General features: G+C 40.2%; 1 protein-coding gene across 3 annotated transcripts in view; it reads left to right on the top strand.

Annotated features, from left to right (window-relative positions):
* Nucleotides 1-19,753, top strand: part of eif4h (eukaryotic translation initiation factor 4h) — a 38,405-nt gene that overhangs the window by 3,316 nt on the left and 15,336 nt on the right. For all 3 annotated transcript variants that reach the window (XM_041800884.1, XM_041800893.1, XM_041800878.1), the window contains exons 2-3: nt 16,082-16,272; nt 17,316-17,380. In XM_041800884.1, coding sequence (XP_041656818.1) covers nt 16,082-16,272; nt 17,316-17,380 — 256 coding nt within the window. The remainder of the gene's footprint in view (nt 1-16,081; nt 16,273-17,315; nt 17,381-19,753) is intronic.

Raw genomic sequence — 19,753 nt, 5'->3', positions numbered from 1 at the left:
GGATACTAGGGTACAGTCGAATACTAGGGAAGAGTCGGATACTAGGGTACAGTCAGATACGAGGCAACAGTCGAATACTAGGGAACAGTCGGATACTAGGGTACAGTCAGATACGAGGCAACAGTTGAATACTAGGGAACAGTCGGATACTAGGGTACAGTCAGATACGAGGCAACAGTTGGATACTGGGCAACAATCGGATACTAGGGTACAGTCGGATACTAGGGAACAGTCGGATACTGGGCAACAGTTGGATACTAGGGAGCAGTCGCTCTCTAAGGAACAGTCAGATTCTAGGCAACAGTCGGATACTAGGGTACAGTCAGATACGAGGCAACAGTTGGATTCTAGGGAACAGCCAGATACGAGGCAACAGTTGGATACTAGGGTACAGTCAGATTCTAGGGTACAGTCAAATACTAGGGAACAGTCGGATTCTTGGGTACAGTCGAATACTAGGGAACAGTCGGATACTAGGGTACAAACAGATATGAGGCAACAGTCGAATACTAGGGAACAGTCGGATACTAGGGTACAGTCAGATACAAGGCAACAGTTGGATACTAGGGAACAGTCAGATACTAGGGAACAGTCGGATACTGGGGTACAGTCAGATATGAGGCAACAGTTGGATACTAGGGAACAGTCGGATACTAGGAAACAGTTGGATACTGGGCAACAATCGGATACTAGGGCACAGTCGCACTCTAAGGAACAGTCAGATTCTAGTGAACAGTCAGATACCATGGAATAGTCGAATACTAGGGAACAGTTGGATACTAGGGTACAGTCAGATATGAGGCAACAGTCGAATACTAGGGAACAGTCGGATACTAGGGTACAGTCAGATACAAGGCAACAGTTGGATACTAGGGAACAGTCAGATACAAGGGTACAGTCAGATACGAGGCAACAGTGGAATACTAGGGTACAGTCGAATACTAGGGAACAGTCGGATTCTTGGGTACAGTCGAATACTAGGGAACAGTCAGATACTAGGGTACAAACAGATATGAGGCAACAGTCGAATACTAGGGAACAGTCGGATACTAGGGTACAGTCAGATACAAGGCAACAGTTGGATACTAAGGAACAGTCAGATACTAGGGTACAGTCGAATACTAGGGAACAGTCGGATACTGGGGTACAGTCAGATATGAGGCAACAGTTGGATACTAGGGAACAGTCGGATACTAGGAAACAGTTGGATACTGGGCAACAATCGGATACTAGGGCACAGTCGCACTCTAAGGAACAGTCAGATTCTAGTGAACAGTCAGATACCATGGAATAGTCGATGAAGTCCGCGGCTTTTATTTTTTTTGAAACGCTTTAATGTGAATGCCTTTACTAGGAAACGTATTCTAGTCATTAGCAGCTTAACACATTTCACTTGGAGTGAAGTTAGAAGTAAACGTAACTGAAAAAAGTAAAACATGTTTTCTGTGTTTCTATACTTGGAGATAAATTGAGTATGCCATCAAAGGCTTGTTTTAAGGGGAGAAGGGGGTTCATAACACTTGAATTTGGATGAAAAAGCATTATCTTTCTTTAATTTTTTAATACCGTGATATAGTACTGTTATCGTCAAAGGCAAGAAAAACACAGTGATATGATTGTTAGACCATATCGCCCATAACATAAAAGAGATGCTTTTTAATTTCTTCCCACTCATTATTAATTCTTGAGTAAAAGGGGGAGGGGCCTCATATTGGTCTTTGCCCTGGGCCTCCAAACGACTAAAACCAGCCCTGCCTCACAACCTGCAGCTCTGCAGACATATTGTTTCACCCTGCCTCATTCTGAAGCTTTGGTTTTATATTACTGCTCTTTTGACAATATTTATGTTCATTAGTGCATTGAAGGTCAAATAAAACACCCACGTTTGGACAACTTTCACTAGATATTATGTTATCTCCACATGTGATCCGTGTGTGTTATGCTTGTTGATGGCGCATATTGGCATAATTGTCATAAGATACGTGTGTGAGAGAGCATCGGCAGGATGTGGCTGGAGAAAAAGTTAAAACGAGGAAATGGGACGCTTAAATTTGAACAAAAGAAGGCACACCTCAATGAGTGAGCTTACTGAAGAGACGCAGCACTGACGGACTTCCGCTGCTCTCTTCGTTACACACGCTCCTCCATTGAGCGCATCCGACAGTAAAAACATATGGATTTAAAATAATAAACATTTAAATTTGGAAGTTAAAGCCTGTCTTCTTTGTGTGGGTGACAGATTTATTGATGTGACCTACCATGAATCTTTATTGATGACGGTGTTTACCTTCATAAAGGTTGTTAGTTAACGTCTGTGCAGCCGTCTGCACGTCAGCAGACACGCTCAGCCAATGGAGGCAGCGACACACTGCATCTTGCCACTCGGGGCTCCGTAGTAACAGAAACGAGACAGGAAAATCATAAAATGAATGAATAGAAGAGCTCAGAGTCGTGCCTGCCCGATTGGGCAAGTCCTTAAAAGTTTTGCTTGCCCGTCAGCTTTTTGAAGTTGCCCCAGGCATTTGGGCAACCATTAATGTTGAACCCTGTGTATGATACTGGATTTTTGCCTGTATCTGGTATGGTAGTTGTAAATGAATTTTTGCTGGTAGGATATCTAAAAGTTTTTCAAACCTTGAAATTCAGTCCTTAAACACACACTTGAAAGTTTGAAGATGAAAAAGCAAACAAATTTCAGTCATTCCTGCTCATTTTAAGGAGTTATGATGAATAAAGAAAAAGATTTCAGCTGACATAGGTCTGCTTGGCATTGAAGTATTCTGATTGGACGATAGGAATGGGTGACAGAGGAAGACCACCTGCTGTCAGGTCAGTACAATAGGAGTCAAAGGACCTGAGCTACTGTATGTCAGTTTTTAGATTCATGTGTTCAAAACGTTTCACAATGACCTGAAACTTGGCCTGAGATACGAAGCACAGGCACCCATGAGATTCCAGACGAAAATATCTCCTACGGGGTTATCACTGCAGCAGTGTGAGAGCGATGCTCACCTGTTAGTAACTTCCAGCGCACCTGTGAATGTTGCTGTTGTTTTCAGCTGAACAAACCAACAAACACAAGCAATAAATCACTCTATACTATAACAACACAATATTAGATTAAATCAGGGCTGAACATTTATGAAAAATAACTTCCTGTGCTGATTTTGACTCATATTGCAAATTAGATCTGAATTTTTGTATTGAAGGGAGTGGTCATTTTTATATCATTCTCATCTTCAATCAGAAAAATGGACAAAAATGTGCAAAAGTGAAGAAAGTAGGGTTTTTGCAGACTATTCTAAAATTATGTGACTTGAATGATTGCATGATGTATAATGTATAACATCTCTGCTGCAAATAAAGGTGTAAACTGGTATTTTGGCACAAATTTCAGGTTAGAGAAATATTGCACCTTCAGTGGTTTGAAAATTGAAACAGAGTAGAAATAATACCACTTCTTATCAGCATTGCAGCCCTTTAAGTGATTTTAATGTAAGTTTAGTTTTTACCTCTATGTCCCCTCTCCTCCTCTTGGCAGCCAGTCAGAGTGTAGTCTGCTCTACTTTAGTCTTCTTTAAGGCTCTCCAGACTACAGACCTGGTCTGTCAATTAGAAAATACAAACTTCTAACAAATATAGAACATGACAACTCTATGTTTGAATTACAGCATTCTAGGACTGGTTCTTCGGAGACAGTGGTCAGTTTGTGTCTGCAGACTGCAGAGGATTTCAGAAACTTCACTGACTACCTGAAAGTTGTCCAGAGTGACTACAGGCTTTACGGTTACAGTCCTGTTTTAGCGTTCTCTTCCTGATCATCTCTCTTTCCCTCTCAGTGTGCACATCACTAGAGGATACATCATATCTGTGATATTCAGCACCCTCACATCCTGGTTCCAGCGTGTGTTTAAAAGACTGAACCATCCCAGAGTATTTCAGATGAATCAATTAAGAGTAAAACCACACATCTCCACAGTGACTTAGAAAGAAGTCAGAGTTCATCATCAGGATTCAACAGGTCACTGAAGCAGCTTTACTAGGGGCGCACACAATCTGGTTAATGCTGATAATTAAATGTAGTTCAGACCTAAAACCTCAGTATTTGAAACACTATTTAGTAGGGGTGTAACGGTACAGAAAAATTTCGGTTCAGTACGTACCTAGGTTTTGAAGTCACGGTTCGGTACGTTTTCAGTACGGTGATTGAAGCGAATAGATAAAATTTAATTTACATTTTTTACATTAAATTGGTTTAAAATAAATAGGCTGAATAAATTACATTTAAATTATAAATAATGCTGCGACCTCCTTCCAAAAGTTCTTCAATGATTAAAAATATTAATAAATAAATACATTTTTGAATTACTAGGTTATTTTCGTCGAAATATTTACATATTTATACCTATTCTTTAAACACTAAAATTTCCCAGTCAACCTGAATGCATCATCACACAACTGGGAGCTAGCTTGTCAATTATGCAAATTAGCGTCTATCTTGCCAATTTCAACATGTACTTCAGCACTGGATGACGTTTTAACCAATGCAGGATTTTTCCTGGCTCATATTGAGGTGGTGGTACCATTCTGATCATGCATACCCCAACCTTTCTAGGGGGGTCTGGGGGCATGCTCCCCCAGGGAGAAAAATTTGTACATTTTAAAGGTAATTACATTAATTTAGTAAACTTTGAGAGTGAAATAAAGAGGCTAAATCTACTGAATACATTTTTCTTTTCATAAGTTTGTGCTTTAAATTTGAACGGTTTCCTGGTCTGAACTGACAAAGGTTTTAATGATACAAGTGTTGTGCCTAAAAAGCTGTTATTAACATCAAAAAGCTTTTTTAGTCTTTCTTCAATGAATGTTTAATTTTATGTCCATAACAACTGACTTTTTGTCCACTGAAAGAGGTCATGTGACCTGCATAATCATCTCTGATATTAACTGAAACTAATTTCCACCAGAAAGTTGTCTGTCATACCCTTTAGGCTATTCCATTTTACCCTTAATCCCTTAATAATGCTGGTGTTGTGTTTAAGTTTATTATATTATTTATTAACTATTTTAACAAATTATCTGTAAAAGTATATGAATAAGTGATATGTAGGCTAATGTGATTTCTGGGTAAAGTTCAGAAGGATCAACATTTTGTTTATTTCTCTCTGCTTATATTTTTGATAAATAAAATCAGAGGAACTGAGAAGTTTACTGCAGCTTCTGCCTGTAGGAAATATAAAATATCTAACAAAAACATACAATCAGTGACCGGTCGGTTCAGCTGTTGCTTCACATCGTTTACCTGACCTCCTCTCTCCTTCTCTCTGCCTTATTAGACTGGTTAGTGCGTGCAACGAGTTTTGATCATGTTTTAAATCTGCTAATTGTCAATACTGATCCATATTTCCTGTTCAGTTACGTCTGATTGACGCTCAGTCTTAGTAATGACACACTATGGCTTAATCATTTAAATCAAAGGACATTACCGGTGTATAAACGCACGCTAACCAGCCTGCTCACACATGACAGACGGAAACAGTGGCAGCGCGTGCGTATATAAGGACAGCGCGCTGTCACACGCCTATTCTACAGCATTAAGTGGAGGGAGAAATGCAGAGATGATAAAGCCCTGTGTTTATCCTTAAAGCTAAAAGTCTACTTTATTTTGTGTGTCTTTAGCTCACACACACCAGGCGCAGCGTCCCTCTGCGCTCTCCTCAGAGTGTCTGGCTATGGCGTCATATTTATGTCAAAAAGGGCGAGCGAGTTAAACATGCTCACGAGCAGTTTATACTATTTCACACAAGCAGGTTTTAAAGGTACAGTGTGTAGAATTTGGCTGCATTTCTCTGAACAGAAACGGTGTAAATGGGATATAATGTTTATATATTAGTCAGAAGCATGTTAAAATAAGTGCACAATCATCCCCTTTAAACTTTTGTTTTCTTTTTACAAAATTAGAAAAAAGCTTTTTAAATTTACATTACCACAGGTCACCCTCACGGAGGCTGACGTAACGAACTGCCACGTTGTCTACAGCAACGTTTTGGGGACAGAAAGAGCAAAACGCGATTTTTGAATACGAACCTGTCTGCCGGTCCTTAAAGCTACCTGGAAGGCAGGCGGAGAAGAAGACTGACCTATAATCTATAAAAATAATGGTTACAAAAATGAATGAATAAACCCTCACCTCATCACTGCTGTAAATGATGTCCTGCTCACGATCCTTTTTGGTCTTCACAGGCTCTTGTCGCTTAGTGATGTGATGTTTTTGTAACAGATCGGCTCATTCTAAATTCTGAACGCTAGGTGTCGCTAAAATTCCAAATTCTACACAATGCACCTCTAAGTTCTCGCACGTAAATTTAACCACCACGGGGGGGGGGGGCATTTGCCCGCACGGGCAATATCTGGCGACTGGTGCAGCATTATCCATGCTGTGTTAATCCAAAGACAATCTAGGAAGTTGAGGAAACTCACGGTTCTTTTTTTTCTTTGGCAGTTTTGGCACCAACTCCTAGGCCCAGCGCCGCCCATTTGGCGTAACGCCATAATTTCAGTAAAAAATATCATCCACCTGCTGTAATGCTTTTCAGAAAATACAGTTTGTCATGACATCAGAGCTTTGAGGGCTGGTGGCTGCACGAAATTTCCTGGTGGCGGCTGCCACTTAATTTTATATGCAGGAAACACCCTGCAATGGGACCTATTACAATGTTTGGGACAACTTTTCGCAGCCCAACTTGGCAGAAAAAGAGGTTAGAGCCGTGTGAAATCTGAGGATAACTTTACCTATGATGCAGCTGCAGACGTGATGGAGTCCTCTCTCTCCCCCTACTCTGAGGCTGATGTTTGAAGGTAAAATTAATTTGATTCACAGAGCCAGAGCACCAGTGTTATAATAAAAACTATCTTAAAGAATAGGAGATTCATAACTGGCTGGTGAGACTTTGTTGTTCCTCCTCTTTACAGTGACGTTCTTGTTTGAGCTTTTTCAAATGCTTTGATTGGTCCGCTGCACGGCGTGCTGTCAGTGACACGGCTGCAGAATAATGTCAGCACGATTGTTGTTGTCCTGTCCACTGCTGTATTTTACTGGGAAACAACGTGTTCCTAAACAGGACACTTTTATCTGGGAATATTCAGGCTGTTGCTGTCGTTTACTGTGGTTGTGTGGTTGCCAGGACAGTGTGACAGTGAGTTGTTCTCTGGTTTTCTGTCTGTGTATGTGCTTGGCTCCACTTGTATTCATTCAGTACACGTGTGTACCGTACTGAGAGGCCCGTACCAAATTGGTACGGTACGAATACATGTACCTTTACACCCCTACTATTTAGTATTTGAAGTAGGGCAAAGCGTTTTTGAAAGATAATAAAAATGTGATTATTCCCCCAACATTACAATTTAATATGCAGTTATATTTTAAGTTCCTCATATTGTTTATTTTTCAGCAAACATAATTAATCAATCCTTCAATACTATAACAAAAATGTCAAATTTTTATGTCATTGTCATTTTAATGAAAAAATCCAAACACAAATATTGAAAGCTGGGTGATTTAAAATCTATTTAAGAATCAGACTTAATGAATGCTTGATGTGTAGAACACCTGAATGTGTATTTAAATGCATAATTAATACAGCCTTATAATACAGTCCCTGCAAAGGCCAAAAACTAGCATGATATGGACTTACGGCTACTGTACCTCTCCATACCAGAACATTTCTGTAAAACTTCCATGAAACGAAGATACGCCTAGACACCCAATGTCGGGTCATTTGTTTTCAATTTTTATCATCAGAAATAGTAAAAAATGTCCTGAATGGCTCTGAACTGTACATAAACATGAGTGCTGTGTGGGTAGCTAAACTATGCTGATGTCTCCTCCTCTGCTGTTTGATGACGTTCACTTCTGCCTCCTTAGGAGACAGCAGACTGTCTGGAGGAGCGTCAGCATGGCGGACCACTGCCGGCTCTCTTTGGCTCTTGGAAACTTTAAAGTTTGAGTGATGATGTGTTGTTTTTTAAGCGAAGCTACATTTAGATGCCGCCCATCCAGCCTCTATCAGAATAACTAGGACAGTGTGGTCTTTATCACCAGCTAATGTCTGTCCCTATAGAAGCCAACATACTCTTGTTGTTGTCTGTCTCATCAGCTGACAGTGTGAGCGTTTTTGACGGATTACATTGACACCATTTGGTGGTACACTGAGATTCACCAGTACACTGAACATTTAAAAACAGTCTTCCATCTCTGAACTGTCAGAGCTGAAGCATATCTACATTTCTGTCTCTGCCTCTTTGACACTAAACGATAAATCAGAGCAAAGCTGCAAATGTGAGAGTATGAACCAATCCCTGATAGCTAATAACCAATACGTCACTAGTTAATACATCACAGAGTTAAAAAATCAAACATGAGATATTACTGGAGACAAACTGTCTGATTTCAGCTTGCTGAATATTTTCTCTCCTCTAAAATTAACTTCACATGTCCTGTTTTTGGACGTATAAAGGCATTATGTTCTTGATTTTTATTGACACCAGAACCAACTGATTGAATAATTAACTGATAATCAGTAACAGACATGGATATTGTTGTTGCTTGCCTCTTGAACTGCTCATAAAATTCCAGATCAGTGGAAGGAGAAGTCATAGTTGGAAGTGTCTGATGGGATCAGAGCCGGTGTAATGCTGTCTCAGTCCAGCAGGGGGCAGCACACTCCTCCTCTCTCAGCAGTAGAAACATGGCCGGCCTGTTTGTCCTCACTGGGACTGTCAGACTGGATGGTTTGATCTCGCTGAGACGGAGGTTTCGGTGGAACATTCCAGAGTTTGATGTGTCCTCCTGTAAGGAGTTCACGCTCTGCTTTGATTTCTGACATTTTATTTGTTCTTATCTAAACTTACAGTCAAGTTTCAGCAGGCAGAGACTCCAGAGTCCACTGTGTGTGAGGATACTGAGGAAAGATTTAGTCCAGGAGAGTAAATCCTTCTTTTGTGATAAACCATGAACTAGGACGTGGATTTAGAAAGTCCTGTTGATGTGGATTTGGCTAAAGGACTGGTGAGAGTAGGGATGAAACTAATGACTGTTTAGATTGTGGACTAGATGATGAGTCAATGATTCAGGTGGATTTTCATAGCTCTTATTGAGGTAATATGCCAGAAGGAATCTAAAGTCAAGCTGGATTTAAACATAACCAGTGATAAGGTAGGGTGGATGATGGACAGTCTGGTAACGTCATGAATGAAAGAAATATCACTGTCTTTAACTTTACTCTGTTAAGAAATGAGACAGATTTTTATAAGATAGATGTCTAACAGAAATGTTCCCATAATAGGTGAGGTCCACTCTACTAATATCAGATCATCTTCTCCTGGAAGAGAAGAGAGTTCTGGTCGTGACCAGCTTTAGCTACCCAGATTTCTGCCTGACTGATACGCCGCTAGGATGGGAATTTATATGATTTTATTGATATCAATGCTGTTATCAATTCTTATTGATTAAATTCTTCATAGATTACCTCATTGATTCCTCCCTGTGAATGTTCTCTTTAGAAACAGTAGACTATAAAGGTTTTCACTGATAACTCTACTTTGATTGAGCCTCTTTCTCTCTGAACACTGAACACGTCTGCCACCTTCACTGACTGTGTTTACATGGACTAGAATATCCAGGTTTCTCTTTGTGCATGTACAGTGCTTAACAAATTTATTAGACCACCCCCCAAAGTAAGGTTTATTCCACAGCTCCCCTAAATTAATAGCATTGGTAATTACCAAAATCACTTTTTTATGTTTCTACAATGGTTAATACACCAATATGTAGAAGCTCTTTAACCCAGATGATATTTTTAATGCTAAAATATAATTATTATTGTTATCCATGAATTTTCAAATTTTCTGATTTACAAAAAAAACTGAAAAAATAGTAAAGCACATTAATATTTCTTGATTAATATGTCAAATTATAGTTATTTACTTGCATTCCTGAACAGAAAAATGAGTTTTAGTGCTTGAATGTTATGCTTGATTCATTTCTGACTTCTCAGAGAAGCCCAGTGAGCCGGCTCAGATTTGGGTGAATTCAGTTTGAAATTTGTCATTCCTGTTCAAAATGGTAAAACATGGAGAGCTCACTGAAAATGAAAGAGTCCACATTAAAGCACTTCATGATGCTGGATGGTCTCTGAGACAAATATGACAGGTGGTCTAGTAAATTTGTTATGCACTGTATATGTCTTCAGAAACGGGGATATTACAGTATCCCCGTTTACAGAAACCTGGTTTTGAGAAACCAAACAGCTGATCCGCTCTGCCCAGAGAGAGTGACAGCTGAGCGGCTGTGTCTGCAGTAGATCAGCCTGTTAACTGACAGCAGGTTTGTGTCATAACGTGCTCATATTCAGATAAAACATGAACTGAACAGTTTGATTTTTCAGACATGAATGAAATGTGTGTAGTTTACTGTGGAGACCCCTAACACCATGAGTTAGAGCTCTGTGAGCTGAAGATGGAAAGACGGCCCTCCGCAGTGTTGGTCAAGTTACTTGGAAATAGTAATTAGTTACTGATTAGTGATTACTTCTCCAAGAAAGTAATCCAGTTACTTTACTTATTACTTATTTTGAAAAGTAATTAGTTACTTTACTAATTACTTTACTTAGTTACTTTTCAAAAACATGATGCGCAACCTGAATACACTATAAAACAATGCCTACCTGTAATTCTCCTACATGCTAGGGCGGCCTTGTTGCGCTGTAAAGTGGGATTAATCCAGTGAACTGTTACACCCATAAAACTTTTATTATTTTCCATCCAGATCAGAGCATGTGAGCAGAGTGGAGCGATGAGATTTCCCGCTTCTCGCTCACAGAGCTGTTCCTTGCGCCCGCTCGTCTGCTCAGAGGGGATTCACGCCGCTGCGCTCATTATCGCTCCACCTTCCACTCAAATTTCTACCTGCTCCACTCAAATCACTCACCGCTCACTCAACGAAAACACGGAAACGCATTACCATTACCATCATCTCGGTTTCAGACACTGGGAAATACTGATGTTTTACAAAAATGACGATGGCGTTAATATTAGTATATCAATACTGTGTGGGCATCTTAAGTCTCTCAGATTATTCCGGCGGAAAGCCCAGTCTGACGTGCTGGATGTCGCTGTCTCTCTGCAGGAGCAGTGAAACCAACACGGGATGCTTCACAGATACAAATTCTTGCAGATGCATTCTGGGTGAGACATGCTTGAGACGCATGGTGTGAGCGGTACCAGAGCGAAATTGGAGCGGGATGGAGCGCAAGATAAGGTGCTGGTCCAGCTTTTTGGAAAAAAAAAAAAACGCTCCGCGCTCTGGCCAAAATCCTTCCGCTCACGCTCCCTGCTCGCTCCCGCTCTGCTCACATGCTCTGGTCCAGATGTCAGCAGTGGTGGAAACAAAGTCTACATCTCCGAGTGCAGCCTTCAAATTAGAGTCCATTATGTCGTGTTCTCTCTCAAGGTATGCTGCAAATGACTTTCTCTACGGCAGCTTGACACCGCTTTTGGTCAGTATTTTTTCTACGATGGGTCGGAATGATTCAGAGTGTACAGTGGAAATGAGCAACATGTGTTCGACAGTGTAGCCAGCGCTTAAGTCTATTTTCACCTGTTTAGCAGGAGAGGGGCCCTCGGAATTGGATGTGGTAGCCGCAGCGGTCATGTAAGTGGGGGTATCCAGGGGGTTTTCAGTGAGTTTCACATTCCTGTGCCGGCTTGCTAGGTGCTTTGCTCAGATTTGAGGTGGAATTTTTCTCTGTAGATAAAAGTTTTCTTCCCACGCAGAGTGTACAGCGTACGCTAATGTTTTTGTCATCTTTTGCCGAGTCAAACTCAAATTAATGTCGGTACTTCCAAGCATTAAATGCTGCATGGTCCTGCTCTCTCCTGCGCTCCATGTTGTCTTTTGTTGATCACCATACGTCATTGTCATGCAACTCATGAGACAGTCTCACAAAACGAAATCACGGTTTAGTAACGCAGTAACTCAGCCTGCTTGCGGGAAAGTAACAGTAATCTAATTACTATTTTTGCAATTGTAATCCCTTACTTTACTAGTTACTTGAAAAAAATAATCGGATTACAGTAATGCATCACTTCTAACGTGTTACTGCCCATCAGTGGCCCTCGGTAATCATCCTGCACAGTCTGTCAACGCTTCCCAGTCCTGAAATTTAGAAACGATGACTCTTCTGGTGTACTTTTCAGAGTAAAGGGTAAACTTTTTCAAGCCCTAGTTTGAGCTGCCAACGTCCTCACAGACATTTAATTTGAAGCTGTTTCCAGGACAGTTATTTAGTGAAGTAAGTTAGCGGCAAGTTGCTTCACTCTTTCTCAGCATCTCTGACAAACTTTTGTGGTGGTTAATGATAATAATTCTAATCACCTAATAGTCATAATAATTTAAAATGTGAATTTATATTAAGTAGGGGTGTGACGAGATCTCGTCGAGGAAAAATCCGTCTCGCAAGATCAATATTGCGCAGACACTTGGAGCAGCAGCTCTCCTTACAGAAAACAATACCTAACTGGAAGTCATAAAAGATCACAAAGATGTCCTGGATACTTTAAAACTGTTGGTGGGAGAGCTAAAGAAGAAATGCAGCTGATTCGTGACCTGTTCAGATCACGCTCCATCCCCCAACCCCTCCTCCGCTTGGGCTTCTTAGGGCCGCACGTGATCCACTAATGCGTAATAAGTTCATCATAACGGTGCAAAATGATGAAATGTTGCTGCTGTGCAGTCTCCGTAAGGAGAATATAGTGTTAAATTAGTTTGTGTATGCGCGCAGACTCGATCTTAGTGCCGGTATTTGTGAGTTTGTAACTTTGTAACTCAAAGACAAGCTCACGGAGATGGGAGTGGATCCTGGGAGTGTTTCTTGGATCACAGATTACCTGACAGGAAGGCCACAGTTTGTCAGGCTGGGGAACTGTGTTTCTGGGACATTAATGAGCAGTACAGGGGCTCCACAGGGAACAGTCCTGGCTCCATTCCTGTTCACACTGTATACATCAGACTTCAAATACAGCACTGAGTCCTGCCACATCCAGAAATACTCGGATGACACTGCTATCGTGGCATGTATTAGAAATTGACAAGAAGCTGTATACAGGGATCTGATAAGTGCCTTCAGAGACTGGAGTCACAAAAACTGCCTCCTACTCAACACCTCAAAGACAAAGGAAATGATCATAGATTTCCGCAGATCCGAACCCCATCTTTGGCCAGTGAACACTTGTGACGTGGACATCGAGGTGGTGACATCGTATAAATATTTAGGTGTACACCGGTATAATAAGTTGGGCTGGTCTAAAAACATAGACTTCATCTACAAAAAGGGGCAGAGCCGCCTCTTTTGCCTCAGAAGACTCTGATCAATAGACATCTGCAGTAAGATGCTGCAGATGTTTTATCAGTCTGTGGTGGCAAGTGTTCTGTTTTATGCTGCAGTCCACTGGGGAGGCAGTGTAAAACACAAGGATGCAAGGAGTCTGAACAAACTGGTTAAAAAAGCTGGCTCTGTGGTAGGAATCAAATTGAACTCATTGGAGGATGAGGTGGAGAGACCCGCACTGAGCAAGGTGGAGGCCATTCTGAGAAACATGGATCATCCACTTCATATCTCCCTCAGTGATCAAAGAAACAACGGTGGTGGACGGCTCCTATCCCTGTGCTGCAGAACAGAAAGATTTAGAAAATCTTTCATACCATCAGCAATTAGACTTTATAGTTCTACAGTAAACAGATGAGAATCCCAGACGATTGATTTTCCCTTCAGGGATAAATAAAGTTTTTGTATTGTATTGTATTGTATTGTTTCCGCGCTTCTTCGTCATGTCTCCTTCTCGTCTCACTGTCTGTCAGCCACACATCCATCAGCTGTTGGCTGTGCGTATCATCAATCAGGAGATTAACATAATCAGCGCAACAGGCGGTTGTATACTTAAGCAGTAAACTTAGTGAAACGGACTCTCTTTTCAGGGCCACATCGTCCATTGTTAGCTCCAAAAATCGCAGTTTTAGCCCTATTTAAACACGCCCTGCTTGTTGTCTGACAGGCAGAGCAGAGACACATACTCGCTCACCAACGCACACACATTAACACACATGCTCATCTGTGCATCATGTCCAACACTGTCAAAGCTCATATGAACAAAAAGTGCACAAAAACAATCAAATAATCTATTTGTCTACATTACAGCCAATGTGTTATTGACAGGAATGTTTCTTATGAGTGTTTAAAATATGGATGTCCTTAAAGAGGATGAGAAGTAGTTTCATTTTACTGATGCAGCTCTTTATATCTCAGTCTGTTGTAAACAGTGTTTAAAGTACTTTCAAAATAATCTAAATGCTTTTATTATAATTATTGTAATTGTGGAAACGAGTGTATAGTGTAGTAAAGTAAAAATTTGGTAGACTATTAAAATAAAAGGTTTGATTTGAAGAGCATTAAAATGTACAGTTTGAGTCAGAGTTAGACAACATAAACTGTGTGTAAGCATTGATAGCCTATTCAGTACAAAAGAAGTTAGTTTAATCATTTCTGAATAGACCTGAATGCTTTGCAACTATGACTTTCAGTTGTATAAAGGACATATTATCCACCCATCTGTTTTCAAAAATTAAAAAAAGTGTAAAATCTCGTCTCGTCTCATGTCTTGTGAGATGAGAGTCTCGTCACACCCCTAATATTAAGCTTATTCATCTGAGATCTCTATCAGTGCTTGCCATCCTCTGTCTCTTTTCTGCTTTATTAGCTGTAAGCACACGTTCTTAAAATAAACAAGATTAATTTTGTTTTCTCCCGTTGTTAGAATGAGGTGGATACCATTTCTTTAAAGTGATGTTGGCATTTAATTGTGTTACGCCCAAAATAATCCACAGTGATCTAATGTTTCTCAAATGTCAAACTTACCTCATCTTGTGTTGTAAAATAACATCACAGATGATTCAGTGATCAGAAACCGGGTCGCTTGTTTTTCTCATGTTTACAGGGATGTTAATAGCCAGGTTTCTCTGTGTTGCATGTAAACACAGAATCCTGGTTATGATAAAAACTGGGATATGACTCATAACTGGGATACTCAAGGCCATGTAAACACAGTCGAGGAGAGTCAGTGACAAGCAGACTTATTCCTGCTATAAAAACAGTTTAAAGAACTGGAAATGTTAGACATGACGTGTTTGGGAGGAGAACATGCTAAATGTACAAAAACTCTCTGTTTTGTTGGAAATGTGTCCGTTCTAACAAACTACTCTCTGGATCTTCAATCTGTGAAGTTGAATTAAAAAATAATACTACTGCTAATTTTCTTTAACAGATAAAACCTTTGACTAAATATAAAACTAGTTTCTGGATCCTAGATCTCTGGACAGATAAGTCCTAAATTAACAGTTATGCAGAAAGATTCATGACTTGCATGAAATCACAGTTTAACAGACATTGCCCTGTGCACGTCATTTTTGGAGAAATGAAGCCACACTTTAGACCATGTTAATGAATGAATGAGCTTTATACACACAAGTAAAATGAAATTCTGTGCAGCCTTCGCTTCAATTAAATAAAGGTAGACAAGAATAAATACAGTGAAATCAAAACAGTGCAAAATCTATCCATTTAAAGATATGTAGGTTAAAAGTAGCTAAAAGCAACAGTCTTTGCATGTTTTAGAGCAGCATTGTCAGGCAGATAAAGAGGGATTGGATAAATATTTCCCAGCTCTTGGCCTCTGCTCATCATTTTGGGTGGTTTCTTATTTTATCAGCTGTACCAAGATTTTCAGTCGAACTCCTGAACACTGTTATGATTCCATAGGGAATGTTCTGTCACTGGAATACTGCTGTGTTTGTAAATTTCCTGCACTGCTCCCTCCATGGCTGAAGAAGAAGCCATCATTGTTGTTAAAAGTTTGAATGAAAGTTCTAAAGTAAGGAGAACTCTGACACTGCTGGGTCAAGAATTTCACAGAGACTGTTTTTACTCCATGCTTCATATCCCATGATGCTCTCTGTCTGCTCCCCTGTTAGGCCCCGTGGAGGCGGCGGTGGCTCCGGAGGTCCCCGGAGGCAGAAGGAGCTGCCCACAGAACCCCCCTTCACGGCGTACGTGGGGAACCTGCCGTTCAACACGGTGCAGGGAGACATCGACATCATATTCAAAGAGCTCAACATCCGCAGTGTCCGATTGGTCAGAGACAAAGAGACAGACAAGTTCAAAGGTCAGAGGACTTTTTTTTATAACTACAGATGCCATCTCTAAACACTCAGAGAGGACAGTTTGGTCCAACCAGGACACCGTAGCAGGATGGTTTCTGTTCAGAATGTCAGTTTCTGTCTAATGCAACCTTTGCCAGTATTCTTAGGCCCTGGACAAACATAAAATGAGACTCAAACCTTTAATTATTGTTTTTTAAACAGGGAATTTCAATGCAAATGCTTTATTGTCAAAGTGTTGGTGGAGTCACACACTAAGAATGAGCCTCTGCCCCTTATTTTGTTTTTATCAGACGTCTGCAGAGCCACGTGATTTTCTTTTCTGATATTTATCTGAGTAAATATGTACTGTGGTCCAGCAGACGCTGATAAATTCTTAACATTCAGGGGTGAGCAGCAGAGTTAAATGTTTACTGGAGGGTCACCAGTTAATCCAGCACCAGTTAAACCGTGACACCAATTGTGTACATCACACAAACAAATAATGAAAAGGTGACAGAAGTTAAACCTCAGCTAGCTTAGATGCTAGTTGCTTAGCCCACTAGTAGGAAGATGATGAGCAATATTTCTTTCATGCTTGACCACCTAAACAGATCTGTTTGTCTAACAGGTCCTTCTGCCCAATCATTAATCTCTTCTCCTAACCACCGGTAAGGTGTGCCCAATGCCAGCTTTGAACTGGTTTGACACAACATTGAAACCATCTGCTTCTGACTAGGGCTGTATTCATGCAGAGAAAGACCTGGTCAGGTGAAATGACACCCATCCTTTCTGTCATGGCAGACTCTTAAAACACAGTCAGGACCTGTCAGGGACTAAAATAACAGCTCTAAATGAACACACTTTCTAAAATCAAAGGTTTAAAACAGTTGTTGGTATCTGTAGAGGTTGGTTATGTCTGTGTTGTAGCAGACGGGGATCTTATCAAGCTTCTCCGGTGTCTGTCAGATGAAACGGGTCCACACTAAATTATTCATTTCTCTTAAACTCACTTTTCTCCTCACTGGTTGGTAAATCTCTTCCTGTGTTTGTGTTTTTGTGTTTTTAGGGTTTTGTTATGTGGAGTTTGAAGATTTGGGCTCTCTAAAAGAAGCTTTGACGTACGATGGTGCTGTGAGTATCAACATTTCTGTTCAGAGTTTTTGGGTAGTTTCCTCCTCTTCACACTGTAATGCTCTACACAGAGAGAGATTATGTATGGAGTCACAGGAGGGCCAAAAAGATTAAACTGAGGAATAATGAGAGCATGAATAATAGTTATAATTGAGAGTAATAAAGATATAATTATTATTATTCACCCAAAAATAATCTCAGATCAGTACATACCCACAGATGCCCATGGTTTCACCATGATATCGGTCTTCTGTGTTTTACACAGACCAAAGCACTTTGACTGCTGCTGTAATGTAACATGCAGTAGAAATGATGTGAGGGGTGAAATTCATGGAGGAGATAGAAGATGATGCAGTGTATCTTGTACACATGGACTTGCCTGTAGCATCATGGCAGCGTTATAGTGACGTAACATAAGTAAAGAAAATGTAAGTGATGAAGATGGTGGAGATATTGTTTACAGTTTTAAATCCATTATAGTATAAGCTTTGTGTATGAGTGTAATTTGGAAGTGTATTTTGACAATCAGACTATCTGGTTCAACAGTAAGAAACAGAAACAGTAATAGAAGAAGAACATTTTGACTGAAGATTTACAAATAAGTACATTGTTTTATAATAATGTGAAGATGAGCGCTTTATAAACAATAAATTGTGTGCAGGGCTCCTGGGTTGCTATGGTAACGAGTGCCTGCATTACACCATAGCTAATCACTCACAGCTGAGATCAAAGCTTATAAGTCACACCTGTTAAAGTTTCTGTTAAAGAGGGGGTATTACACTTTTCCAATTTTTAAAACATAAATATAAGATCACAATGGTGGATGTCCATACCTCACATCTGCAAGATCGTATGTGGCAGTTATCTTTGAATTGGAGTGTAAACTGATGAAAACGGTTCGTTGGGAATCCCTCCAAGATCTTCCCGAGACGAGATTACGATGGAGCGAACTGATGAGGTCATCGCAATAGGCTCTCCTGACTGGTTCGTCCGTGCTGCCAGCAGAGCGGAACAGACTGCTCCCACAAGGCCTTTTAGCCATTTAGCCATTTAGTAACACAGTAATTAAACACTTACCAAACAGATACGTCCTGCTCTATCCTTCGCTGCTGCTGGTTTTCTTCCCCCTCTCTCTCCAAACTATCAGGGTCAGACTCTGGGTCTTACACGTACAGACGTATATCAAAATTCACCATATTTTACTCAGTCGAACCGGTTCATTCAAAGTTTACAAGTACCAGCAGAGCAATATGGCCACATTGGAGGGGGCAGGCACAAAACATTGAGTCCTGCCGTCCATGCCGTAAACCATGTGAAGCTACTACATGGGTCTCAGAGAGATGGTGTAAAGCTTTGAAAAAAGGCACAATACCCCCACTTTAAAGACAGTTTAGAAAACTGAGTTAAGCATGGAGTACACACATTCAAACAAAGTCAATTTTAGCTGTAGTTGTGAAAGCTATCAGAAAACAAAAGATAGTGTAAGAATCAGCAGACGTTGCTGAATGCAGTGATATGTCTTTTTTTATGTGTGAGAAGCGAAAAATCATACTTCAAGAGCAAGTTAATAAGTGGTTCAGAAAGTTCACACTCAAGACTTTGTTCAACAATAATATTGCCGCAGATGGCCAGCTGAAGGGATGTCGGTCACGCTTGCCAAAACTGTTGATCCTTTTGACCTCAAACCTTTTTTGAGAGCAAGAGGAGATGTGTGGCTACATTTTGCTGTTAAAATTATTGTGCTAGACAAAGTATTTTTTTCCAGGAGAGCAGTTTGTTCAGAAAGTTCTGCCTCTACTCTCAACCTTTCTCCTGCACTGTAGCGATGATGTTAGCACTCTAAGTCTCTCCATGTACTCCATTGTAAATGTCTTGAGGGAGCCAAAATCTTGATAAAGTTTGATCAGCAAAAAGCAAAATAGTTGAAAAAGTGTGAATAGTATTAAAGTATTAAAAATAGCTGAAAAGAGCACAAGAAGCTGAGGAGTATGATAGTAGAATAGTGAAAATGGCCCAAGGAATGCCAAAATTATGAGGAGTTGAAGAAAGTGCAGATATGTGAAATTTTGCCATCTGTTTAACATTGTTAAACAAAGTTCAATATTTTAAAAATTATAAAAGGCTGAGACTGGAAAGGATTTCATAAACCTCACTGCACATGTTGTGTGAAATGGTCAATAAGTTTTTATTTCAAATGTTTTTTATGAAATAAGTGCCCTTTACAAAAGTCGTTTAGTTGATGAATTGGAGCATAAAAAATGAACTACTAAGAAATAAAGCTTTAACACTCAAACTCTCCAGGTAGAGGATCCCCAAACATAGCTGTGGAAATATTTCTAAAACTATTTAATTTATTTTTCTCTTTGAATTTCA

This window comes from Cheilinus undulatus, linkage group 2, assembly GCF_018320785.1.
Source record: "Cheilinus undulatus linkage group 2, ASM1832078v1, whole genome shotgun sequence".
NCBI lineage: Eukaryota > Metazoa > Chordata > Actinopteri > Labriformes > Labridae > Cheilinus > Cheilinus undulatus.
This window is presented reverse-complemented; position numbering and strand designations above follow the sequence as displayed.